Here is a 21,411-nt window from a genome sequence, read left to right on the forward strand (position 1 = left end):
CCTTTCCCAATCGGCCACCATTTAGATAATAGACTGCTTTCCCGTTTTTGCCACCAAAATGGATAACCTCACATCTATCCACATTATACTGCATCTGCCAAACATTTGCCCACTCACCCAGCCTATCCAAGTCACCTTGCAGTCTCCTAGCATCCTCCTCACACCTAACACTGCCCCCCAGCTTAGTGTCATCTGCAAACTTGGAGATATTGCCTTCAATTCCCTCATCCAGATCATTAATATATATTGTAAATAGCTGGGGTCCCAGTACTGAGCCTTGCGGTACCCCACTAGTCACTGCCTGCCATTGTGAAAAGGACCCGTTTACTCCTACTCTTTGCTTCCTGTTTGCCAGCCAGTTCTCTATCCACATCAATACTGAACCCCCAATGCCATTCGATGGGGACTGATGGAGTAGGGAGGATGAAAGCTAGAAAAGAGAGGTGGGGACGGGACAAAGCCTGGTAAATGATAGGTGGGGATACAAGGAACTGAGGACGCTGGTTTACGCAAAAGACACAAAGTACTGGAGGAACTCAGCGGGTCAGGCAGCATCTGTGGAGGGAAATAGTCAATGTTTTCAGGTTGGGTCGCTGGCTCAACAGATACCGCTGACTTCTTCCAGCAGTTTTGTTTTTGGTTCAAGATTCCAGCATCTGCGGTCGTTTGTATTTTATATTTTGTATGGAACCAGAGCTTTGCTTTGATCTCAGCTACAGTGGTTATAAAATTGAGATTGGTGCTTTAGCAAATTCCCGGGCAGGCAACCACGAAGAAGCAAGGCTCATGAGCAGTGGGGGATGCTGAGAGTGTAATTGTGAGGGATTGTTTCTTGTACGTGTGTCAGTCTGTGTGCAGGCTCTGGAGAGCCACGGCCAAACTCCAGGCCTGGCTCGCCTTTCGCACAACCAGGAGACGGGAAGGCGCCGAGCCCGACCCCTGCTCGTCCTGAAGACCGTGAACTGGAGAGGAAGATGGAGGGAGTCGTAGACGGCGGCGGATGCTGGACAAAGGGCCGGTAAAAAAACACCGGGGGTCTTACCTTCCGTGCCCCTCAAGGTCAGCTGGGGGAGGCGCCCCCGGGGCACGAAGGCTGAAGGTAGCATGGCATGGAAAGGGACGACAGATCGCAGGACGAACAGATGAAGGCGACATTTACAACGGGCCTTTATGGCCAGCTGAGCTAGGACTGTGAAATGGCGCCAAAACCTGGAGACTTGCATATGGAATGGACTCAGTGGACTGTTTCGATGCATTGTGTATTTATGTACGGCAATAATCTTCCTGATCTGTATGCTAAAAAAACTATTTCACTGTACCTTGGTACACGTGAGAATAAAAGAAGCATTGAACCATTGTCTTAATACGCAAGATGAACAGATGGTGTCCCTGCAACACGCCCCACCCATGTCAGTCTCAGCCAAGGAGCCTCGGGGTGCCTGTTGTTGGCGTTGCAGCAGTATGCAAATGAAGGATCCAAATTAGGTCCAATGGGAGAGTTACCTGACCTGCGGCGGACCAATCACAGGGCAGAGAGTGACGCGCGCGTGTTATTAATATGCGGTGACGCTTAGGGGGCGGAGTAAATGCGGTTCTGGAACCTGAGGTCGGCGGCTTGTTTGTTACATTGTAGCGGCGGCGCGCGGGCGTTACATTGTTGTCAAAACCGACAAGTGGGCGTTACATTGTTGCTGAAACCGACCATCGGTTACATTGTGATCGGCGGCGGCTACATTGTATCGAGCAGGCGAGTCAATTGTAAAACAACGAAACATGTCTGGCAGAGGTAAGACCGGCGGCAAGGCACGGGCTAAAGCCAAGTCCCGATCTTCTCGGGCTGGCTTGCAGTTCCCGGTCGGCCGCGTCCACCGCCTGCTGCGGAAAGGCAACTACGCCGAGCGAGTGGGAGCCGGGGCACCGGTGTACTTGGCAGCCGTGCTCGAGTACCTGTCGGCTGAGATCCTAGAATTGGCCGGCAACGCGGCCCGGGACAATAAGAAGACCAGGATCATCCCTCGTCACCTCCAACTTGCCATCCGGAATGACGAGGAGCTCAACAAGCTGCTTGGAGGGGTGACCATCGCGCAGGGAGGCGTACTGCCTAACATCCAAGCCGTGCTGTTGCCCAAGAAAACCCAGACTTCCAAAAAATGAGGCAATACGAGCATATTTGTTTTGCGAATGTTTTTTGACCAACTGGTTTTTCTTTGAGGGGGAAGGGAGGGGAGGTAAAACATAATTGGGGGGGGGGGGGGGGGGGGGGGGGGGAGAAGAGTAAATCCAACTGAAATCATCACCGATCTCAATCTCCATCGTTTCCATTGTACCGTTGATATAACCGGTGAATTCTCTGCCTAACACAGCCGCAGGGAAAAAAGACAAAGGATTTATGGCCGGAAAATGTGTGTGAGTCGCCCTCTTGCGTGTGTGTGCCTGCGCGAGTGAAAGTGTTCACCTTTTGTGTTTTTGGACTTTAACTTGCAAGGAATGTTGTAGTTATTTTTGTTTGGGGAGAAAACGGGGGCGCGAATTCCTAACACATCTTGTTCCGGAATTACATCCAACAGCGCGCTCGGGGGATCAGTCTGCGACCCTGGGACCGGCGTTGTGTGATAGTTCCTCTCTCTCTGTCACCTGTCTTTATCTTGAAGAGTTTTGTTTTCGATAATTTCGCTTTTTTATCTGCTATCCCTGTGTGTTTTTAATTTAACCGTGGGATCGTGAGACGTTGTATCTGTAGATTTAGCACTGCCGTCGCGTCGTTTGAGCACTTTTACTTTTGTGAGGTGGAATAACTGAAATAAAATTTAATGAATGTTTTGAATTGCTTTCGTGTTTTGTCTTCTGGACGGATTGTAGAAAGTGGGAAGGGACGCATTCGACCGTAAAAAAAACCCTTCCGGACCGCGGGACACCGTGTGTGGAATAACCATTCGAGGCGTGGAGCTACACACAACAGCCTTCGTGCTATTAGGTCAATCATTATTTTAAAGATTTCCATTGGAGAATGTATAAAAGTGGGGTTCGTGAAGGATTGACGTGAGACAACATGGACGGGGTAGGCAGAAGGACCTACTTACATGTGTAGGAAGGAACTGCAGATGCTGGTTCACACCAAAGATAGACAAAATACTGGAGTAACTCGCCTGTTTACATGCTCTTTGAACACAACACGGATGGTTCACCTATAGGTCTCAAAAGTTTAATTGCCATGGGTGCCGACAAGGGATTAATGAAACTCTTACTTGCTACAGCTTAACAGCCCCGTAAACACAATCACACACATAACTATCTAATAATAATCTAATATGTCAATTAATTAATAACCTTAAAATTAGTGCGACAACTGATGTCTATTGTACAACCAAAGACAGTCCATAGAAGATCACAGTTGCTGAGGTTAGTGTTATGCAGTGTTCAAGAGCCTGATGATTGCTGGGAAGAAGCAGTTCCTGAACCTGGAGGCCACGGTTTTCAGGCTCCTGTACCCTCTTCCCGATGGAAACGAGTCCTACGGCCCACCTTGTCCCTTGGCATTTTGGGGTAGTCCCCTTTTCCTGCATTTAGCGTATATCCCGCTCAACCCTTCCTATCCAAACATGGCCAAATATATTTTAACGGTGGGTCACGGGCCAATGGGAAGGAATGGGCTTGTGAAAGGTTGGCATGGTTTCAATGGGCCAAATGGCATCCTGTGTTATTGGTGCTAAGATTATCCCCAGTCCCTGCTCTATGATCTTTGGTCCCTTCTGTATCCAGCTGGGCGACCGTTTTAGAATAAAGTGGAGTTGAAGAGTTGAGGTCATGAAGTGGACACACAAAGAACTGCAGATGCTGAAAAATGCAGGAGGAACACAGCTGGTCAAGCAGCATCTGTGGATGTAACCGACAGCTGACATTTCAGGTTGGGACCCATCTTCAGACTGATGTAGGGGGGAGGAAGCTGGAAAAGAGAGGTGGGGCGGGACATAGAAACATAGAAATTAGGTGCAGGAGTAGGCCATTCGGCCCTTCGAGCCTGCACCGCCATTTAATATGATCATGGCTGATCATCCAACTCAGTATCCCGTACCTGCCTTTTCTACATACCCTCTGATCCCCTTGGCCACAAGGGCCACATCTAACTCCCTCTTAAATATAGCCAATGAACTGGCCTCAACTACCCTCTGTGGCAGAGAGTTTCAGAGATTCACCACTCTCTGTGTGAAAAAAGTTCTCCTCATCTCGCTTTTAAAGGATTCCCCCCTTATCCTTAAGCTGTGACCCCTTGTCCCGAACTTCCCCAACATCGGGAGCAATCTTCCTGCATCTAGCCGGTCCAACCCCTTAAGAATTTTGTAAGTTTCTATAAGATCCCCTCTCACTCTCCTAAATTCTAGAGAGTATAAACCAAGTCTATCCAGTCTTTCTTCATAAGACAGTCCTGACATCCCAGGAATCAGTCTGGTGAACCTTCTCTGCACTCCCTCTATGGCAATAATGTCCTTCCTCAGATTTGGAGACCAAAACTGCACGCAATACTCCAGGTGTGGTCTCACCAAGACCCTGTACAACTGCAGTAGAACCTCCCTGCTCCTATACTCAAATCCTCTTGCTATGAAAGCCAACATGCCATTTTCTTTCTTTACTGCCTGCTGCACCTGCATGCCTACCTTCAATGACTGGTGTACCATGACACCCAGGTCTCGCTGTATCTCCCCCTTTCCCAATCGGCCACCGTTTAGATAATAATCTGCTTTCCCGTTTTTGCCACCAAAATGGATAACCTCACATTTATCCACATTATACTGCATCTGCCAAACATTTGCCCACTCACCCAGCCTATCCAAGTCACCTTGCAGTCTCCTAGCATCCTCCTCACACCTAACACTGCCCCCCAGCTTAGTGTCATCCGCAAACTTGGAGATATTGCCTTCAATTCCCTCATCCAGATCATTAATATATATTGTAAATAGCTGGGGTCCCAGTACTGAGCCTTGCGGTACCCCACTAGTCACTGCCTGCCATTGTGAAAAGGACCCGTTTACTCCCACTCTTTGCTTCCTGTTTGCCAGCCAGTTCTCTATCCACATCAATACTGAACCCCCAATGCCATGTGAGTGATAGGTGGATACAGGTGGGGGGTGAGAGGCAAATGGGTTGAGTAAGTGACAAAGCCTGGAAGTAAGAAGGAGACAAAAGGTGTCGGATAAGGAGAGAAGTGAAAATGTCAGGAATTGTGATATGGATGAGGGGGTAGAAAGGGGAAAGGTGGGATGCCGGAGTGGGAGATGAGCATATGGAATGGGGGGAGGGGGAGGTCGGGGGAAAAAAGAGGAGGCGCCAGAGATATGGTCAGGTCAACATATTCGATGTTGAGACAGACCTAGATGTGTCTGACCTTCCTGAATGGTAAAACTACATAGAGATGCAGCAGACCCAGGCCCTTTGGCCCATCGTGTCCCTGCTGCCCTCAGAGTACCTGCCTCCGCCAATCAGTTGCTTTGTCACACGGTGGCTCATGGGGTTGTCTAGATGTTAGACACGAGGAACTGCAGATGCTGGTTTACAAAACAAGACAGTGCTAGACTAGCCCTGTGGGTTGAGCAGCACGTCTGGAGAACACGGATATGCCATACGCCACATTTTGTTTCCAAAGAAATAGCCAACAGAAAAGTTGCCATCCATGTTCTCCACCCACATAGCCTGACCTCCAGCCCTTTGCATCTTTACTTATCTAGGTGCTTGATTGTTGTGAGTCTCTGCCTCCCCCAATCCCCCCACGGCATCGTGTTGCTGATTTTAACCTCCCCCCCCTCCTCTCCTCGATTCTGTCCATCTCCTTTCCCTTCTCCTCATCAAATAGCACAGGGACAGACCCTTTGGCCCACAATGTCCATACCAATCATGTTGCCAGGTTAAACTATTCTCCATTATCCGAGGGCATCTCCGAGGGAAGTCTCGTCATGCGAGATATCTCTCGGCTTCCGCTGCTCCGGTCTCTCCTCAGGCTTGAAGCCTCTGTCCTGGGTAACATCCTAGTAAATCAGAGTTGTAGATGTAGCTGAGCCCATCGACCAGACCAGACTCCCCACCGTTGACTCCATCTACGCCTCACGCTGCCTCTGGGAAAACAGTCAACAAAATCAAGGACCACGCACACCCCGGTCATTCCCTCTTGTCCCATTGGGCAGAAGACACAAAAGCATGAAAGCCAATACCTCCAGATTCAGGAACAGCTGCTTCCCTTCTGTTATTAGACTAATGAACTGTCCTCCCAAAAGCTAGTGTGCAGTCCCAATCTTCCAACCTACCTCATTGAGGACCTTGCACTTTTTCTCTATAACTCTAACACCATATTCTGTACTCTGGTATTTTCTTCTCTTTGCAATACCTGTGGTACTGAACTTGTGTGACACAAAGTGCTGGAATAATTCAGTGGGTCAGGCAGCATCTCTGGTGAAGTTTGGATAGGTGATGTTTCGGGTCAGGACCCTCCTTCACTCTGAGTAAACCACCATCTGCAGTTCCTTGTTTTTACTGTTGTACATGTGTTTGCCCTGATTGTACTTATGTACAGTAGAATTTGACTGGATAGTACGCAAACAGAAGTTTCCCATGTTATCTCAGTATGGGACACTAATAGACTAGTACCAATATCAAACAACCTCCCCACCCTCCAGAGCTGTCGTATAAGACAAAGTCCCAGCTGCTCAGTGTGTCGTGGGTCTCCCATGATACTGGCTGCCTTTCTGAGGCAGTGCCTCTTGTATCAGACCCCCACTGTGGCAACATAAACTGATTGAAACTGACCAACGTGCTTTTCACATGGAACAAACCCTTTTACAGCCCAGTCTGTCACAGGGCATCAAGCACCACCCACTCACCTGACGGGATCCAGGGTGACCTCTTCCCCAGCAGACAGTGAGAGGAGGTGCTGAAGGTCCTCTGTCTTATACCAGGGCGACTGTTCGTGTCATCTCTTGGCCACACAAGCTGTCCATCCACCTTGACTTATTATGTGATCTCCCAGTTGCCAAACAGTTTAACTCGCCTTTCCATTCCCACACTGACCTTTCTGTCCTGGGCCACACGTAAATTGGCGGAAAAGTACCTCGTATTTTGCTTACAACCCAGCGGTATGAATGTTGATTTTTCTAATTTCATGTATCCCCTGTATTCGCAGTGGGTCAGGCAGCATCTCTGGAGAAAAAGGATGGATGACAGTTTGGATCAGGCCACTTCATACTTTCTCCAGAGATCCTGCCTGACCCCTGAGTTACTGCAGCGCTTTGGTACTCTTCAGTATAAACCAGCATTTGAAGTTCCTTTCTACACATGAAGAGAGAGGATGGTTGTTTTTAGTTTAATTCAGAGGGACTGAAGGGAGACAAGCTGTTCAGTCCACCGAGTCCACTCCAACCAGCTATCACCCGTTCACACTAATTCTCATCCATTCCTTAACTCGGGGCAATTTACCAAGGTCAATTAACCTACAAGTCTTTGGGATGTGGGAGGAAACTAGAGCACCTGGAGACAGGTGCACAGACCCAGGGAGAACGTGCAAACTCCACAGACGGCATCCGAGGTCAGGATCAAACCCGGGTCTCTCACACTATATGAGGCAGTGGCTCCACCCGTTGCATCAGTGTGCTGCCCTATTGGAGACACAAAATTCCTGCTGCTGCACTGACTCAAAAAGTCACCTAGCCATGTTCTCCACAGATGTTGCCTGACTCGCAAAGTTACTCCAGCACTGAAGGGTTTCGGCCCGAAACGTTGCCTATTTCCTTCGCTCCATAGATGCTGCTGCACCCGCTGAGTTTCTCCAGCTTTTCTGTGTAACCTTCGATTCTCCAGCATCTGCAGTTCCCTCTTAAACACTTTGTGTATCTCCTTGACCCTGACACTGGAGAGCCAACACGCCATCCTTGAACACGACACCAAGTGCTGGAAGAACTCAGTGGCCCAGGACAGAAAGGTAACTATGGCAAAGGGACTTAAAAGTGGTTAACAAAAAAGATCTGGCTGACCGGGCACAAGTGTTTGGCAGAATAGCCATGTCGATGTAGACCCACCGGACTTGTGGAAATGGTGTGACCAGGGACTGCACTCGGTGAATGCTCCCTGTGGAACTAAACCACTGGTACATCCTGTGACACTGCACCTCCCAGATACCGGCAGCAGGTGGCAGTCCTGAGCGGGAATACAGCTTGGGAACGGGCCCTTCGGCTGGGAGTGGGGCTGCAGTTGTGGTCACACTACAGGAAGCATGCGAGAGCGCTGGAGAGGGTGTGGGGAGATTGACCAGGATGTTGCCTGAGATGGAGTGGCTCAGTTACAAGGAATGAGCGGAGAGGATGGGTCTGATCTCCCTGGCACAGAGGCGGATTGAGGTGTGTAACAGTCTGAGGGGTACAGCTGGAGGTTCCACCTGCAGCAGGACTGGGTACAACTAACTGAAGGATGTATGTAGGTTTAGGGGGATTCAGATGGGATCTGGGGTAGTGGTGAGTACCTGGGACTCACTACCAGGGTGGGTGGTGGAGGGTGGTCACTGGCACTGTTTAGGAGTCTGATCCTGGATCGGGAACTGCTCCAGTAAACCAAATGCAGGCCGACTGGACTTTGGACGTAGAAATTGTGCCAAAACATGGCGAAGCAAACAAAGAAAGTTAATGGCATGTTGGCCTTCATAACAAGAGTAGTTGAGTATAGGGAAGTTGCACGGAGTTGAGGTCACGACTCGTGACCCGTACTGTTGCCATGCAACGGCAACTGGAAGACAAGCGGTGAACTGCAGGTAAGCATTTACTATGGCTGTCAGCACAGCGGGCCCTTCTTCTGGCCCAGCATCCGGACTGGTTGCACACCCGCGGACAAATTTGAGGTTCTTGCTATTGAGGGAGTGCAGCGTAGATTCACAAGTGGGGGAGGGAGGAAGAGGTCGGGGTGCCGCTGGGTGGGCGGAGTGAGCAGACCGCCCCCAACTCTGCTGCAGCTGACGTTGCCTGGAGCCCCGGCCCAGTGTGTGAGCACTGCCGACCCACAGCCCCGTGACAGTGCGGCCCACAGGGGGAGACGGGGCGGACAGCGCTGACCCCGGGGGGCGAGTGGGGGCTGTCCTGAGGGGTGCGCTCCTTCGGCCGCTTACACCTTGGTGCTCAGGTTCAGAGCAAACCTTCCCGCTTTCAATGACGGTACCCACAAATATTCACCGGATTTTAACAGGTAAGAAGGTACGCGTCCCGTATGTTAAGTGTGTGCCGAGGCCACCATGTCCTCCACATGGATTGAGCTGCTCCGTGCGTCACGCCCTTTGACCCGATGACCTTACGTGCAACCCCCCTATAGGAGCAGGGGTCCTTCTGCAGTTGTACAGGGCTCCAGTGAGACCACACCTGGAGTATTGTGTGCAGTTTTGGTGTCCAAATTTGAGGAAGGACATTCTTGCTATTGAGGGAGTGCAGCGTAGGTTCACAAGGTTAATTCCCGAGATAGCGGGACTGTCATATGCTGAGAGAATGGAGCGGCTGGGCTTGTACACGCTGGAATTTAGGATGAGAGGGGATCTTTTTGAAACATATAAGATTGTTAAGGGGTTGGACACGCTGGAGGCAGGAAACATGTTCCCGATGTTTCCTTGCGTCACCCTCCCTCTCAACCCCGGTCTCTACACTCCCTGTCTTGCAGGGTGTCGGCCTAAAACATCCAACATTCCTCTGCCTCCACAAATTGTCATTGAGCCACATTGCATGGAAGCAGGCCCTTCAGCACAACTCATCCTTGCTGACCAACCTGCCCCATCTAAGCTAGTCTCAATTGCCTGCATTTGGCCCATATCCCTCTAAATTTTGGAAAAAGGAACTGCAGATGCTGGTTTACACTGAAGATAGGCACAAAATGCCTATTGGAGTAAAGGAACAGGTAGCTCTGGAGATAAGGAATTGGTCTGATGACGGTTCTTGACCCGAAATGTCACCTATTCCTTTTCTCGAGATGCTGCCTGACCCGCTGAGTTTCGTATCTATCTTCCCTCTAAACTTTCTCTGACGAAAGGTCCTGACCCAAAACATCTCCTATTCATGTTCTCTAGAGATGTTGCCTAACCTGCTGAGTTATTCCAGCATTTTGTGTTCCTACCAAGGTTCCAGAATTTGCAGTTCCTTGTGTCTCCAAGGTTCAGAGGGATGTTAGAGGCATCTTGGTTAGCCATGGACGGGTTGGGGTAAAGGGCCTATTTCCATGCTGTGTGACTAAACAAAGCAGAGACCAGATAAAAAATAACACGCAAGTAACTGCTCAACATTGATTCAACAAAGCGTCTCCCGATTAAATCCCAAACTCGGGCGGTTGACGAGTCCGGCTGTTCTTTGATACATTTATTTAAAGCATTTTTTGCTACGTCAATCGCACATGTTTACACGTTACACCATTAATACGTCCAACTTCAATACTTGCTGACGGAATCTTGGCAAGGCAGCGGGGGCTGGGGAGGGGGCCCGTTGCCCGGGGTGAGAGGGAAACGGGCAGTTGACTTGAACCCGGCGCCTTGCACAAGACCCTCCGCCAAAGGGGCGAGAGGGAGGGGGAGATATCCATTTATCTTTTTTTTTCATAAACCAGTCGGAAGCTTCACAGCAAATATAATTACAAATAAAAACAATTTAAAGTAGCGAATTAAATGCAACAGCCAATCAGCGTGCAGGCCGCGTTCCCGCCTAGAATGTTGCAACTTTGCTTGCTGCGCGGTGATTGGCTGAAACTGTTACCAAGGGCGAAATTGCCGAGGAAATCTGCAAACTCCGCTATTAAAAAATACAAATGTAATTTTAAAAACAAAAAATACCCCCTATAGAAATAACACAAAAGTTCCAACTTGGGAAATAACTTTTCTGCTTTTTTTTTAATTTCTAAGGACGTCAAACCACTTTGCTGATTTTTAAACCTAAATAAAATGAGGCTCTGCAACAAATCAGTTATTTTGTGCAGAGTTCCCGCTTCCATGAAACAGAGGCTTACTCCTCCCGAAAACGACTTGCTTGCATGATCAATACAAAAATTTTAAAAATGCAAACGTAAAACAAAAAAAAACAATCCTCAAAACAAGAAATTTGCAAATGGAATGTCATTTAAACATTGCAAAAAAGGAAAAAAAAATCCACGTTCTCGGTTTAAACTGACCGACCCTTTTCAACGCTACAAAAGAAAAACCTAACCACCTAACCAAAACCCAAAAGGTTTGAACAACAAAATAAAAAATGTCAGATTGAAAAAAAACGAGCGAAGATGAGTCTTTTTAAGCCTTCTTGGATTTGGATTTCTTCGACGCCTTGCCCTTCTTACTTTTGCTGGAACCGCTGCTCTTTGCAGGGCTGCTCTTTTTGGGGCTTCCTGCTCTCTGGCTTCTTGCTGCTTTTCTTGGCCGATCTGGTGGTGCTGCCCGAGGCCGACGATTTCTTCTTGGCCGCCTGTGCGTTCTCCCCTTTCTTGGTCAGCTTGAAAGAGCCGTTGGCTCCTCTCCCTCTCAACTGATTGAGGGTTCCGTTCGTCACCAGAGCCCGCAGCGCGTAGCGCAGGTAGATGCGACCGTTTTGTTTGTCAAACCAGGGCACGTTCTTGGCTTCTTTAAAGATGATGGCGAGCGAGGAGCCGTTGCGAGCACCCAGTTTCTGCACGATATCCACCAGCAACGCGCTGTATTTGCCTTGCTGATTCTTCTTCTTCTTCTTCTTCGAGCCCGGCTTTTTGTCTAAACTCTTCTCCTCCTCTTCCTCCTCCTCCTCTTCGCTTGCAGCCACGGGCAGCGATTCCATTTCCGAAGCCATTCTCTTTCAAAGTCGACTGTTGGCACGCAAATTGCAATCTAAATATCAATTGCAAAAAATATATACTGTTGCAAAACGACTGGCTTGCAACGAGAAGAATGCAGCGATCGCTACACACTTCAACGCTGTACAGCGACTGCCTCCGAGTAAATCCTTGCGCAGATGCTTATTTGAGCGCTCGCAGCGAACGTAAATGAGAACATCAACAGCTAGGACAAGATTCAGCTTTAACTTGTGTTTCTTGCATCGCCTTTCATGCGGATTCCCTCCCGAACCTTGGCTCGGATTTCACCGGGAGTGAGACAGGGTGACAGCCCGGGCTGTTTTCCTGCGAATGCATCGGGAGAAAACCGGATTTGTGAATTCTAAAGTTAAAATAATCCCCAACTAACACCGGCTCCCCACGCACAGCAGACGTCCAGAGATAGGGGCTATCACTTTGAGAGAGGATTTAGGATCCTTCCGCGGCTCCCAGTCTAATAAATGCAGCAGTATAATTTAAAGGAGAGGTGCATTGTCCATCAGGGTCACAGTTACTGTCCTGGGATGCAAAATCTTATAATAAATTTCATTTTAATTCGTTGCAACTAACACAGCGCGCTCCCCCGCGCGGTTGCGAGAGGGATTGCAGCGCTGGTCCTTGCATCGTAATTTCAGACCGACAATCCAACCTGACACCACAGTGATACAAAAGAATGGAAAAAAATAATTGAATATACTAATCTGTACGTCGCCACAGATTGTAGGGAAGCAGAACAAAGCTTTATTATTCCACGTCTGCGAAGCCAGCTCAAATTTCGGAATCTTTAAAATGGCTTAAAGGAATACATTGCAAAATGCTTCAAATCTGAAATAATATGTTTTAAAGTGCTACAAATACCCAGACAGCAGTGAGGAAATAAAAGGTGTTAATGTTTGAGGTTTGAAAACTTGCAAGTTGGTTGCAGAAAGTCTGAAATTTAAAAAACAAAATGCTGGTAAACCGGCCCTTCGACCCATCGCCTCACACCTATCTACACTGAAGGCAAATGCTGCACTAATGCTCGCATTTGCACGACATTAATGCCCACTTGCCTGTATTAATTCCATATCCCTCTGTGCTGGAGCAACTCAGTGGGTCATGCAGCATCTATGGAGGGAGATGGACTGGTGACGTTTCGCACGCCGACCCTTCTTCAGATCCAGAACATCATCTGTCCATTTCCCTCCCTAGATGCTGCCTGATCCGCTGAGTCTCTCCACCCTACATTCCTTCCTCGAGCTTCACAATTCGTAATTCTTCAATCCTTTTAGGTCACACCTGTCTTCTCATCTCTGGCCTTTGTTCAACCATCTGCCTATCATGCCACCCTCCCTCCCCCATCTGTGTCCACTTAATACTTGCCAGGCTTTGTCCTGGCCTTCCACTCTTCCAGCCTTCTTCCCTCCCACCACTCCTAACAATCAGTCTGAAGAAGGGTTCTGACCAAAAATCTTTGGTTCTGACCCAAAATATCACCTGTCCATCTTCTCCTGCTGAATCTCCTTGACACTCTCTCCACTGGAACCACATCTTTCTTGTAGTGCGCTGACCAGAACTGCACATTGTGTTCTAAGTGCAACCTAACCAATGTTTTGTAGAACTGTAACATGAACTCCCATCTCTTGTATCCATAGGGCAGCACGGTGACACAGCAGTAGAGCTGTTGCCTTACAGCATTAGCGACCGGGATCGATCCTAACTATGGGTGCTGTCTCGTACGTTCTCGTAACCGCATGGGTTTTCTCCGGATGCCCTGGTTTCCTCTTACACTCCAAAGACAGTTTGTTGATTACTTTGCCTTCCGGAAGTCAAGTCAAGTCAAGAGAGTTTATTGTCATGTGTCCCAGATAGGACAATGAAATTCTTGCATGCTGCAGCACAACAGAATATAGTAAGCATAAATACAGAACAGTTCAGTGTGTCTATATAGTATAGACCATATATATACACATAAATCAACAGATAAAGTGCAATAGGCTGTTATAGTTCAGAGTTTGTTTGATGGTGAGTTTAATAGCCTGATGGCTGTGGAGAAGAAGCTGTTCATGAACCTGGATGTTACAGATTTCAGGCTTTTGTACCTTCTACCTGATGGCAGCGTGTGAGTGTGTGGCCAGGATGGTGTGGGTCCTTGATGATGCTGGCAGCCTTTTTGAGGCAGCGACTGCGATAGATCCCTTCGATGGTGGGGAGGTCAGAGCCGATGATGGACTGGGCAGTGGTTACGACTTTCTGCAGTCTTTTCTGCTCCTGGACACTCAAGTTGCTGAACCAAGCCACGATGCAATCAATCAGCATGCTCTCTACTGTGCACCTGTAGAAGTTCGAGAGAATCCTCTTTGACATACCGACTCTCCGTAACCTACTCAGGAAGTAGAGGCGCTGATGTGCTTTCTTTATAATTGCATCAGTGTGCTGGGACCAGGAAAGATCTTCGGAAATATGCACACCCAAGAATTTGAAGTTCTTGACCCTTTCCACCATCGTCCCGTTGATATAAACGGGACTGTGGGTCCCTATCCTACCCCTTCCAAAATACACAATCAGTTCTTTGGTTTTGCTGGTGTTGAGAGCCAGGTTATTGTGCTGGCACCATTTGGTCAATTGGTCGATCTCAGTTCTATACTCTGACTCGTCACCATCAGTGATTCGTCGCACAACAGCGGTGTAGTCGGCGAACCTGATGATGGAGTTCGCACTATGTCCGGTTACGCAGTCATGAGTATAGAGTGAGTACAGCAGGGGGTTGAGCACGCAGCCTTGAGGTGCTCCCGTGCTGATTGTTATCGAGGATGACACATTTCCGCCAATCGGACAGACTGTGGTCTGTGAATGAGGAAGTCGAGGATCCAATTGCAGGGGGATGCGCAGAGACCCAGATCTGAGAGCTTGGTAACCAGCTTGGAGGGGATGATCGTATTAAACGCCGAGCTGTAGCCAATGAATAACAGCCTGAGATATGAGTAAGTGCCGCTGAGAAGCCGAGGCAGGAGCCTCGCGAGTCAGCGGTGGAGCCGCAGAGGCCCGGCTTCACGGGTTGGAGGTAGAGCTTCACAGGTTGACCAAGCCGGCGGCTGGGGCCTGGGTTCCAGAGATGACCCAGCAGCGTTAGTGGAGAGGTCGGTGATCGCCCTGACCAATGACGAACATGTGGAAGTGAGGATGTCGCTGCTGAGGGAAGGAACAAAGGGTGGACCACCGTGAATGAGGGGAAGAACAATGGAGGACCTGGCGTGGGGGGAGGGAGGAGATGGGGGAAGAACAAAGGGGAAACTAGAGCAGGGGGGGGTATCTGTAACTTTGTAAACGCCCTTTATGGGCGAATATTTGCATACGTTGGGTACGCAAGCAAAGAATTTCACTGTGACTTGTCACGTGACAATTCAATTCAATTACTTGGCTTTGGTAAAATTGTAAATTATCCATGTTATGTAGGATAGTGTTCGTGTGCGGGGTTTGCTGGTCAGTGCGGACTTGGTGGGCCGAACGGCCTGTTTCTGCGTTGTATCTCTAAAACTAAAACAAAAACATTACCTCGGCTGCTGAAGGCAAGCCATGACAACTCAGTGCACATCTTTCCAAATGTAAATAAATTCTGTCCCTCAGAATCTAGCCTAATAATGTTCCCCCCACCGTGTCAGGCTGATTGGCCTGTCATTCCTGGCTTCTCCATACTGCTCTTCTTAAATAAAGGCATATTAGCTACCCCTCCAGTCTTCCGGTACCTCAACTGCGGTTAACAAAAATACATAAATCTCTGCCAAGGCTCAAGCCATCTCCTCCCTTCCTTCCCAGAACATCCAAGGCCACACCTGGTCAGATCCATGGGGATTTATCCAGCTTTCTGTTTTGACCTCCAATACCACCGGTCAAAGTGGCGCAGCGGTAGAGTTGCTGCCTTGCAGCGAATGCAGAGCCGGAGACCCGGGTTCGATCCCGACTATGGGTGCTGTCTGTACAGAGTTTGCATGTTCTCCCCGAGACCTGCGTGGGTTTTCTCCGAGAGCTTCGGTTTCCTCCCATACTCCAAAGACGTATAGGTGTGTATGTTAATTGGCTTGGTAAATGTAAAATTTGTCCCTAGTGCACGTGGGATAGAGTTAATGTGCGGGAATCGCTGGTAGGCGCGGAAGGGCCTGTTTCTGTGTTGCATGTCTAAACTAAACTAAACCACTTATTTTATAACGTTGATATGGTCCATAGAATCCTAGCTATGTACACTAGTTCCACCTTCCTATGTTTGATCCGTATCTCTCTTCTTCTTGCGTATGGCGTGCACAGCCTAAAGTTGTTGGACAACTTGTGATCTTATTTGATAAGGTTGAATGCAATCAACGCCAGGTTGATTGCATTCGTCGAAACAGGGCGGACCACGTGAAGGTTGCAATCTCCCGCCCCAACCCATTATCTCTCTAGACCTATCTTATCCATGTACTTATCCAAATATGTTTTACATTTTGTGATCGTACCTGCCTCAACTACCACCCCTGGAAGCCCATTCCACATACCTACCACCCATTGTAAAAAAAAAGGTTGTCGCTCTGGTTCCCATTGAATCACCCCTCACCTTAAACATATACCTCTGGTTCTTGCTTGCCCTACCATGGGTAAAAAACTTAATTTATCTCTCATGATCTTATCCACCTCTAGAGGATCACCAGTCATCCTCCAGTTCTCGAAGGAATAAAGTCCTAGCCTGCGCAACCTCTCCCTGTAGCTCAGGCCCTCATTCTGGCAACATCCTCGTAAATTTTCTCTGCATTTTTTCCAGCTTGACAACATCCAGGATATCACTAGCATAGATGGGGCATTTTGTCAGCATGGACGAGTTGGGCTGAATAGCCTGTTTACGTGCTGTATGACTCTTTATGACTCCCTCCCCTGAACTCACCAGCTACAGGTGCAAAATATTTATTTAAGACCTTGCCCATTTCCCATGATTGAAGATGGGTCCAAACACAAAACATTGCCTGTCCATTTCCTCCAGACATGCTGCCTGACTGCTGAGTTACACTTTGTGTGTTACTCCGGATTCCAACATCTGCAATTCCCTGTGTCTCCTGTCTTTATTACCCTTCTTTATAGACATAGGGCTTGGACATAGGCCCTTTGGCCCACATTGCTCATGCCGACCATAGCATATTTGGCCAGTCCCATTTGCTGGAGGTGCAAAGGGACTAGGGAGTGTTGGCACAGACTTCTCAAAAGGTTAACTTTGATGTTGTCGGTAGTAGGGAAGATAAATGCAATGTTAGCATTCATTTCGAGAGGGCTAGAATATTAAAGCAAGTATCTAATGCTGAGGCTTTATAAGGCGCTGGTGAGGCCATATTTGGAACATTGTGAGAAGTTTTGAGCCCTATATCTGAGGAAGGATGAACTGGTATTGAAGAGTGGCCAGAGGAGGCTTACGAGAATGATCCTGAAGATGATTGGGTTAATGCATGAGGAGCGTTTGATGGCTCTAGGCCTGTATTTGTAGTTCAGAAGGATGACGGGATATCTCATTGAAACTTACCGAATAATGAAAGGCCTGGCTGGAGTGGATATGGAGAGGATATTTCCAGTAGTGGGAGAGTCTAGAACCAGAGGGCACAGCCTCATAAAAAATGGAAATGCCTTTAGAATTGAGATGAGGAGGAATTTCTTTCACTGCAAGGTAGTGAATGTTGCACTCAATCCCACAGTCGGCGGTGCAGGCCAGGTCATTGGTGTAGGAAGAACTGCAGATGCTAGTTTACACCAAAGTTAGACACAAAATGCTGGAATAACTCAGCGGGTCAGGCAGCATCGACCCGAAACGTCACCCATTCCTTCTATCAAGAGATGCTGCCTGTCCCGCAGAGTGTCACAGCCTTCTGTGGCAAAGAATTCTACAGTTTCGCCGCCCTCTGACTAAAGACATTTCTCCTCATCTCCTTCCTAAAAGAACGTCCTTTAATCTTGAGGCTATGACCTCTAGTCCTAGACTCTCCCACTGATGGAAACATCCTCCCCACATCCACTCTATCCAAGCCTTTCTCTATTCTATATGTTTCAAAGATCCCCCCCTCATTCTTCTAAACTCCAGTGAGTACAGGCTCAGTGCCGACAAACGCTCATCATAGGTTAACCTACTCATTCCTGGCAAAGGTTACGGGGGGGAAGGCAGGATAATGGAGTTGAGAGGGTAAATGAGATTAGCCATGATCGAATAACGGAGCAGACGATGAGCTGAATGGGCTAATTCTGCTCTTATGTCTTATGGTCAGCCTTTGGCCCATAACCCTCTAAACCATTCCTACTCATATATCTGTCCAATGTTTTTTAGTTGTATCTGTCAAGTTCTACCTGTGTACATGTCCTCCCTGGGTTACTGTTCCTAAGAGCTGTTCATAAGTCAAACTATTTGAAAGTTGGAAATGTGGCTAAGATTTGAGTTCCCATAAGGCAGAAGATGCCTGCAGAATGTTTGCTTGGCCGAGAGGAATCTTTTTGACCTAGAGCTACAGTGCTGAACAGGCCCTTCGGCCCACCGAATCTGTGCCGATCACCCCTTATATTACATTTTTACCAAAGCCAATTAACTTACAAACCAGCATGTCTTTGGAATGTGGGAGGAAACTGGAGCACCCGGAGAAAACATACAAACCCGGGACTCTGGCGTTGTAAGGCAGCAACTCTACCACTGCACCACCATGCTTGAATTTAGTCTGGAGAAGCATTTAAATTTCATTTTGCTGTTCATAATAAAACTGCTGTTAACAAATTCAGCTCGGGCTAATAATGATAAAGGATCTATACTGCAGACAAGGCTTTCAATGTTATTAAGTTTAAAAAGGACACTGTTGCTGTCTCAGATAGCATGCCTCAAGGTAAGAATCACTAAATGGACTAGAATGAATCAGTCTGAAGAATTGCCCCAACCAAAAACCATCACCTTCCCCATTTCCTCCACAGATGCAACTTGACATTGGTGAGGCCACACTTGGAGCAATGTTTGGTTTTGGTCATTCCACTATAAGAAGGATGTCATTAATGTGGAAAGAGTGTAGAGAGGATCTTCGAGGATGTTGCCAGGACTTGAGGCCTGAGCTATTGTGAGAGATTGAGCAGACGAGGACTTTGTTCTTTGGTGCGCAGGAGTCTGATCTTATAGAGGTGTATAAAATCATGAGTGGGAGAGGGTGAATGCACAGTCTTTTTCCCAGGGTAATGGAATCAAAAACAATAGGACATAGGTTTAATGTGAGAAGGGCAAGGTTTAATAGGAACCTGAGGGGCAAAGTTTTCATTCACGAGTACATGGAACTAGCTGTTAGAGGAGGCAGTTGTGGCAGGTACCATAACAACACTTAAAGGATATTTGGACAGATACTGTATATGGATAGGAAAGGTTTAGAGGGATATATGGACCAAATACAGGCAAATGTGCTGAGCTTGGATGGCCTCTTGGTCGGTTTGGACGAGTTGGGCCAAAGAGTCTGTTATGTGCTGTAAGAATTACAAAATTCTTAAGGAGTTGGACAGGCTAGATGCAGGAAGATTGCTCCTGATGTTGGGGAAGTCCAGGACAAGGGGTCACAGCTTAAGGATAAGGGGGAAATCCTTTAAAACCGAGATGAGAAGAACACACAGAGAGTGGTGAATCTCTGGAACTCTCTGCTACAGAGGGTAGTTGAGGCCAGTTCATTGGCTATATTTAAGAGGGAGTTAGATGTGGCCCTTGTGGCTAAGGGGATCAGAGGGTATGGAGAGAAGGCAGGTACGGGATACTGAGTTAGATGATCAGCCATGATCATACTGAATGGCGGTGCAGGCTCGAAGGGCCGAATGGCCTACTCCTGCACCTAATTTCTATGTTTCTGTGTATGACTCGATGACCCGCTGGGTTCCTCCAAAAATGTTTTTTTGTTCAAGATTGTTTAAGCATCTTGTGTTCTTCCTGGGTTCGATGTGGCGAATTCCAGCAGTCGCCAGGAACAGTTGCCCCCAGAGCCAGCAAATCAATCCTGCCACTCTCCCAAGCACTCAATCGTTTGTACATGAAAAAGCCGATTACAAGCTTGGAGGACCTCCCACAGTGAACAGTCCTCCAAGACGCTAGGGTGTAGCCACATTCTTCCAGTTCAGTTTAGTTTATTGCCACATGTACTGAGGTACAGTAAAAAGCTTTTGTTGCATGCTAACCTGTTACAAAATGTTAAATGGTCAGCTAGACATAGATCACAAGACCTACACCAACCCCAAACCAATTAGGAGCAGACGAGGGCATTTGATCCAATTTGTGATCCCAGCTACAAAGACAGATGTGTACAGCAATTCGTTCTTCCCACACACAATTAAAGCATGGAATAATCTCCACCAAACTATAGTTACCCAACCAGATGCAACTAAATTTAAAGTAGCACTTTCTTCCCAATAACTCTTTCTGGCTTAATCCCTCCCTTCACCACCTCCAGTTTAAATTCCAGTTGGAATATTTTGGAGGGCCAAGTAACCAAGAACAAGCCAGCAGAAAGACAATACATGATTACAATCGAACCATTTACAGTGTATCAATACACGATAAGGGAAGAACTTTAATGCAAGGTAAAGCCAGCAAAGTCCGATCAAGGATAGTCTGGGGGTCACCAAAGAGGTAGATAGTAGTACAGCACTGCTCTCTGGTTGGGTAGGGTGATTCACTTGCCTGACAACAGCTGGGAAGAAAGTGTCCCTGAATCTGTGCATGCATTTTCACACTTCTATACCTTTTGCCTGATGGGAGAGAGGATAAGAGGAGTGGCCAGGGAGCAACTCATCCTTGATGATGCTGCTGGCTTGCTGAGGCAGTGTGAGGTATAAATGGAGTCAATAGAAGGGAGGTTGATTTGTGCAGATGGTCTGGGCTGCATCCACAATTCGCTACAATTTTTTTGCAGTCTTGGATGGAGCTGTTCCCAAACCAAGCTGTGATGCATCCTGATAAAATGCTTTCTACGGTGCATCTGTAGAAATTGGTGAGAGTTGTAGGGAAATGACAAACTTCCTAAGCCTCCTCACTGTGGACCTTGCACCTTTTTCCTGTATGTAACATTATATTCTGCTCTCTGGTAATTTTCTCTTTGCACTACCCGTTGTACAAGTAGACCAGTCTGAAGGGTCTCAACCCAAAACATCACCCATTCCTTCTCTCCAGAGATACTGCTTGCCTCGCTGAGTTACTCCAGCATTTTGTGTCCATCTTCAACTTGTAAATAGGGGTATGGGTTGTGCTAATGTGGTGACAGGGAACCACAGGCAAAACCTAAAATTAGAGACATGGAATGCAGCAGTGACAACACCCAAGTTTCAAGAACCTCATTATGTTATAGCATGCACCCATCGTTGTTAACAGAAAGTGGATTTACTGTCAAATAAATTAGACTTGTGGTTAATCATTTAATCTGTAATCAAGATTATAGATTAAATGTAATCTGTACAAAATCATGAGAGGAATAGATCATGTAGATGCACAGTCTCTTGCCCAGAGAAGGGAATTGAGGACCAGAGGACATAGGTTCAAGGTGAAAATATTTAATAAGAACCTGAGGGGTAACCTTTTCACACAAAGGGTGGTGG

General features: G+C 47.7%; 2 protein-coding genes across 2 annotated transcripts; one reads left to right on the forward strand and one right to left on the reverse strand.

Moving 5' to 3' along the window:
* Nucleotides 1-1,572: 1,572 nt before the first annotated feature.
* Nucleotides 1,573-2,819, forward strand: LOC129704666 (histone H2A). Its single transcript, XM_055647951.1, has one exon. It carries the CDS (start codon nucleotides 1,774-1,776, stop codon nucleotides 2,152-2,154), a length of 381 nt encoding a protein of 126 aa, XP_055503926.1. The 5' UTR covers nucleotides 1,573-1,773; the 3' UTR covers nucleotides 2,155-2,819.
* Nucleotides 2,820-10,613: 7,794 nt separating this feature from the next.
* Nucleotides 10,614-11,824, reverse strand: LOC129704667 (histone H1.10). The gene has a single exon (XM_055647952.1). It carries the CDS (start codon nucleotides 11,805-11,807, stop codon nucleotides 11,322-11,324), a length of 486 nt encoding a protein of 161 aa, XP_055503927.1. The 5' UTR covers nucleotides 11,808-11,824; the 3' UTR covers nucleotides 10,614-11,321.
* Nucleotides 11,825-21,411: the final 9,587 nt, after the last annotated feature.

The sequence above is a fragment of the Leucoraja erinacea genome, chromosome 16, assembly GCF_028641065.1.
Source record: "Leucoraja erinacea ecotype New England chromosome 16, Leri_hhj_1, whole genome shotgun sequence".
Lineage (NCBI taxonomy): Eukaryota > Metazoa > Chordata > Chondrichthyes > Rajiformes > Rajidae > Leucoraja > Leucoraja erinaceus.

Bases quoted from the DNA above. Each gene is read 5' to 3' on its own strand.
- LOC129704666 (XM_055647951.1), top strand. From the start codon at position 1,774: ATGTCTGGCAGAGGTAAGACCGGCGGCAAGGCACGGGCTAAAGCCAAG.
- LOC129704667 (XM_055647952.1), bottom strand. From the start codon at position 11,807: ATGGCTTCGGAAATGGAATCGCTGCCCGTGGCTGCAAGCGAAGAGGAG.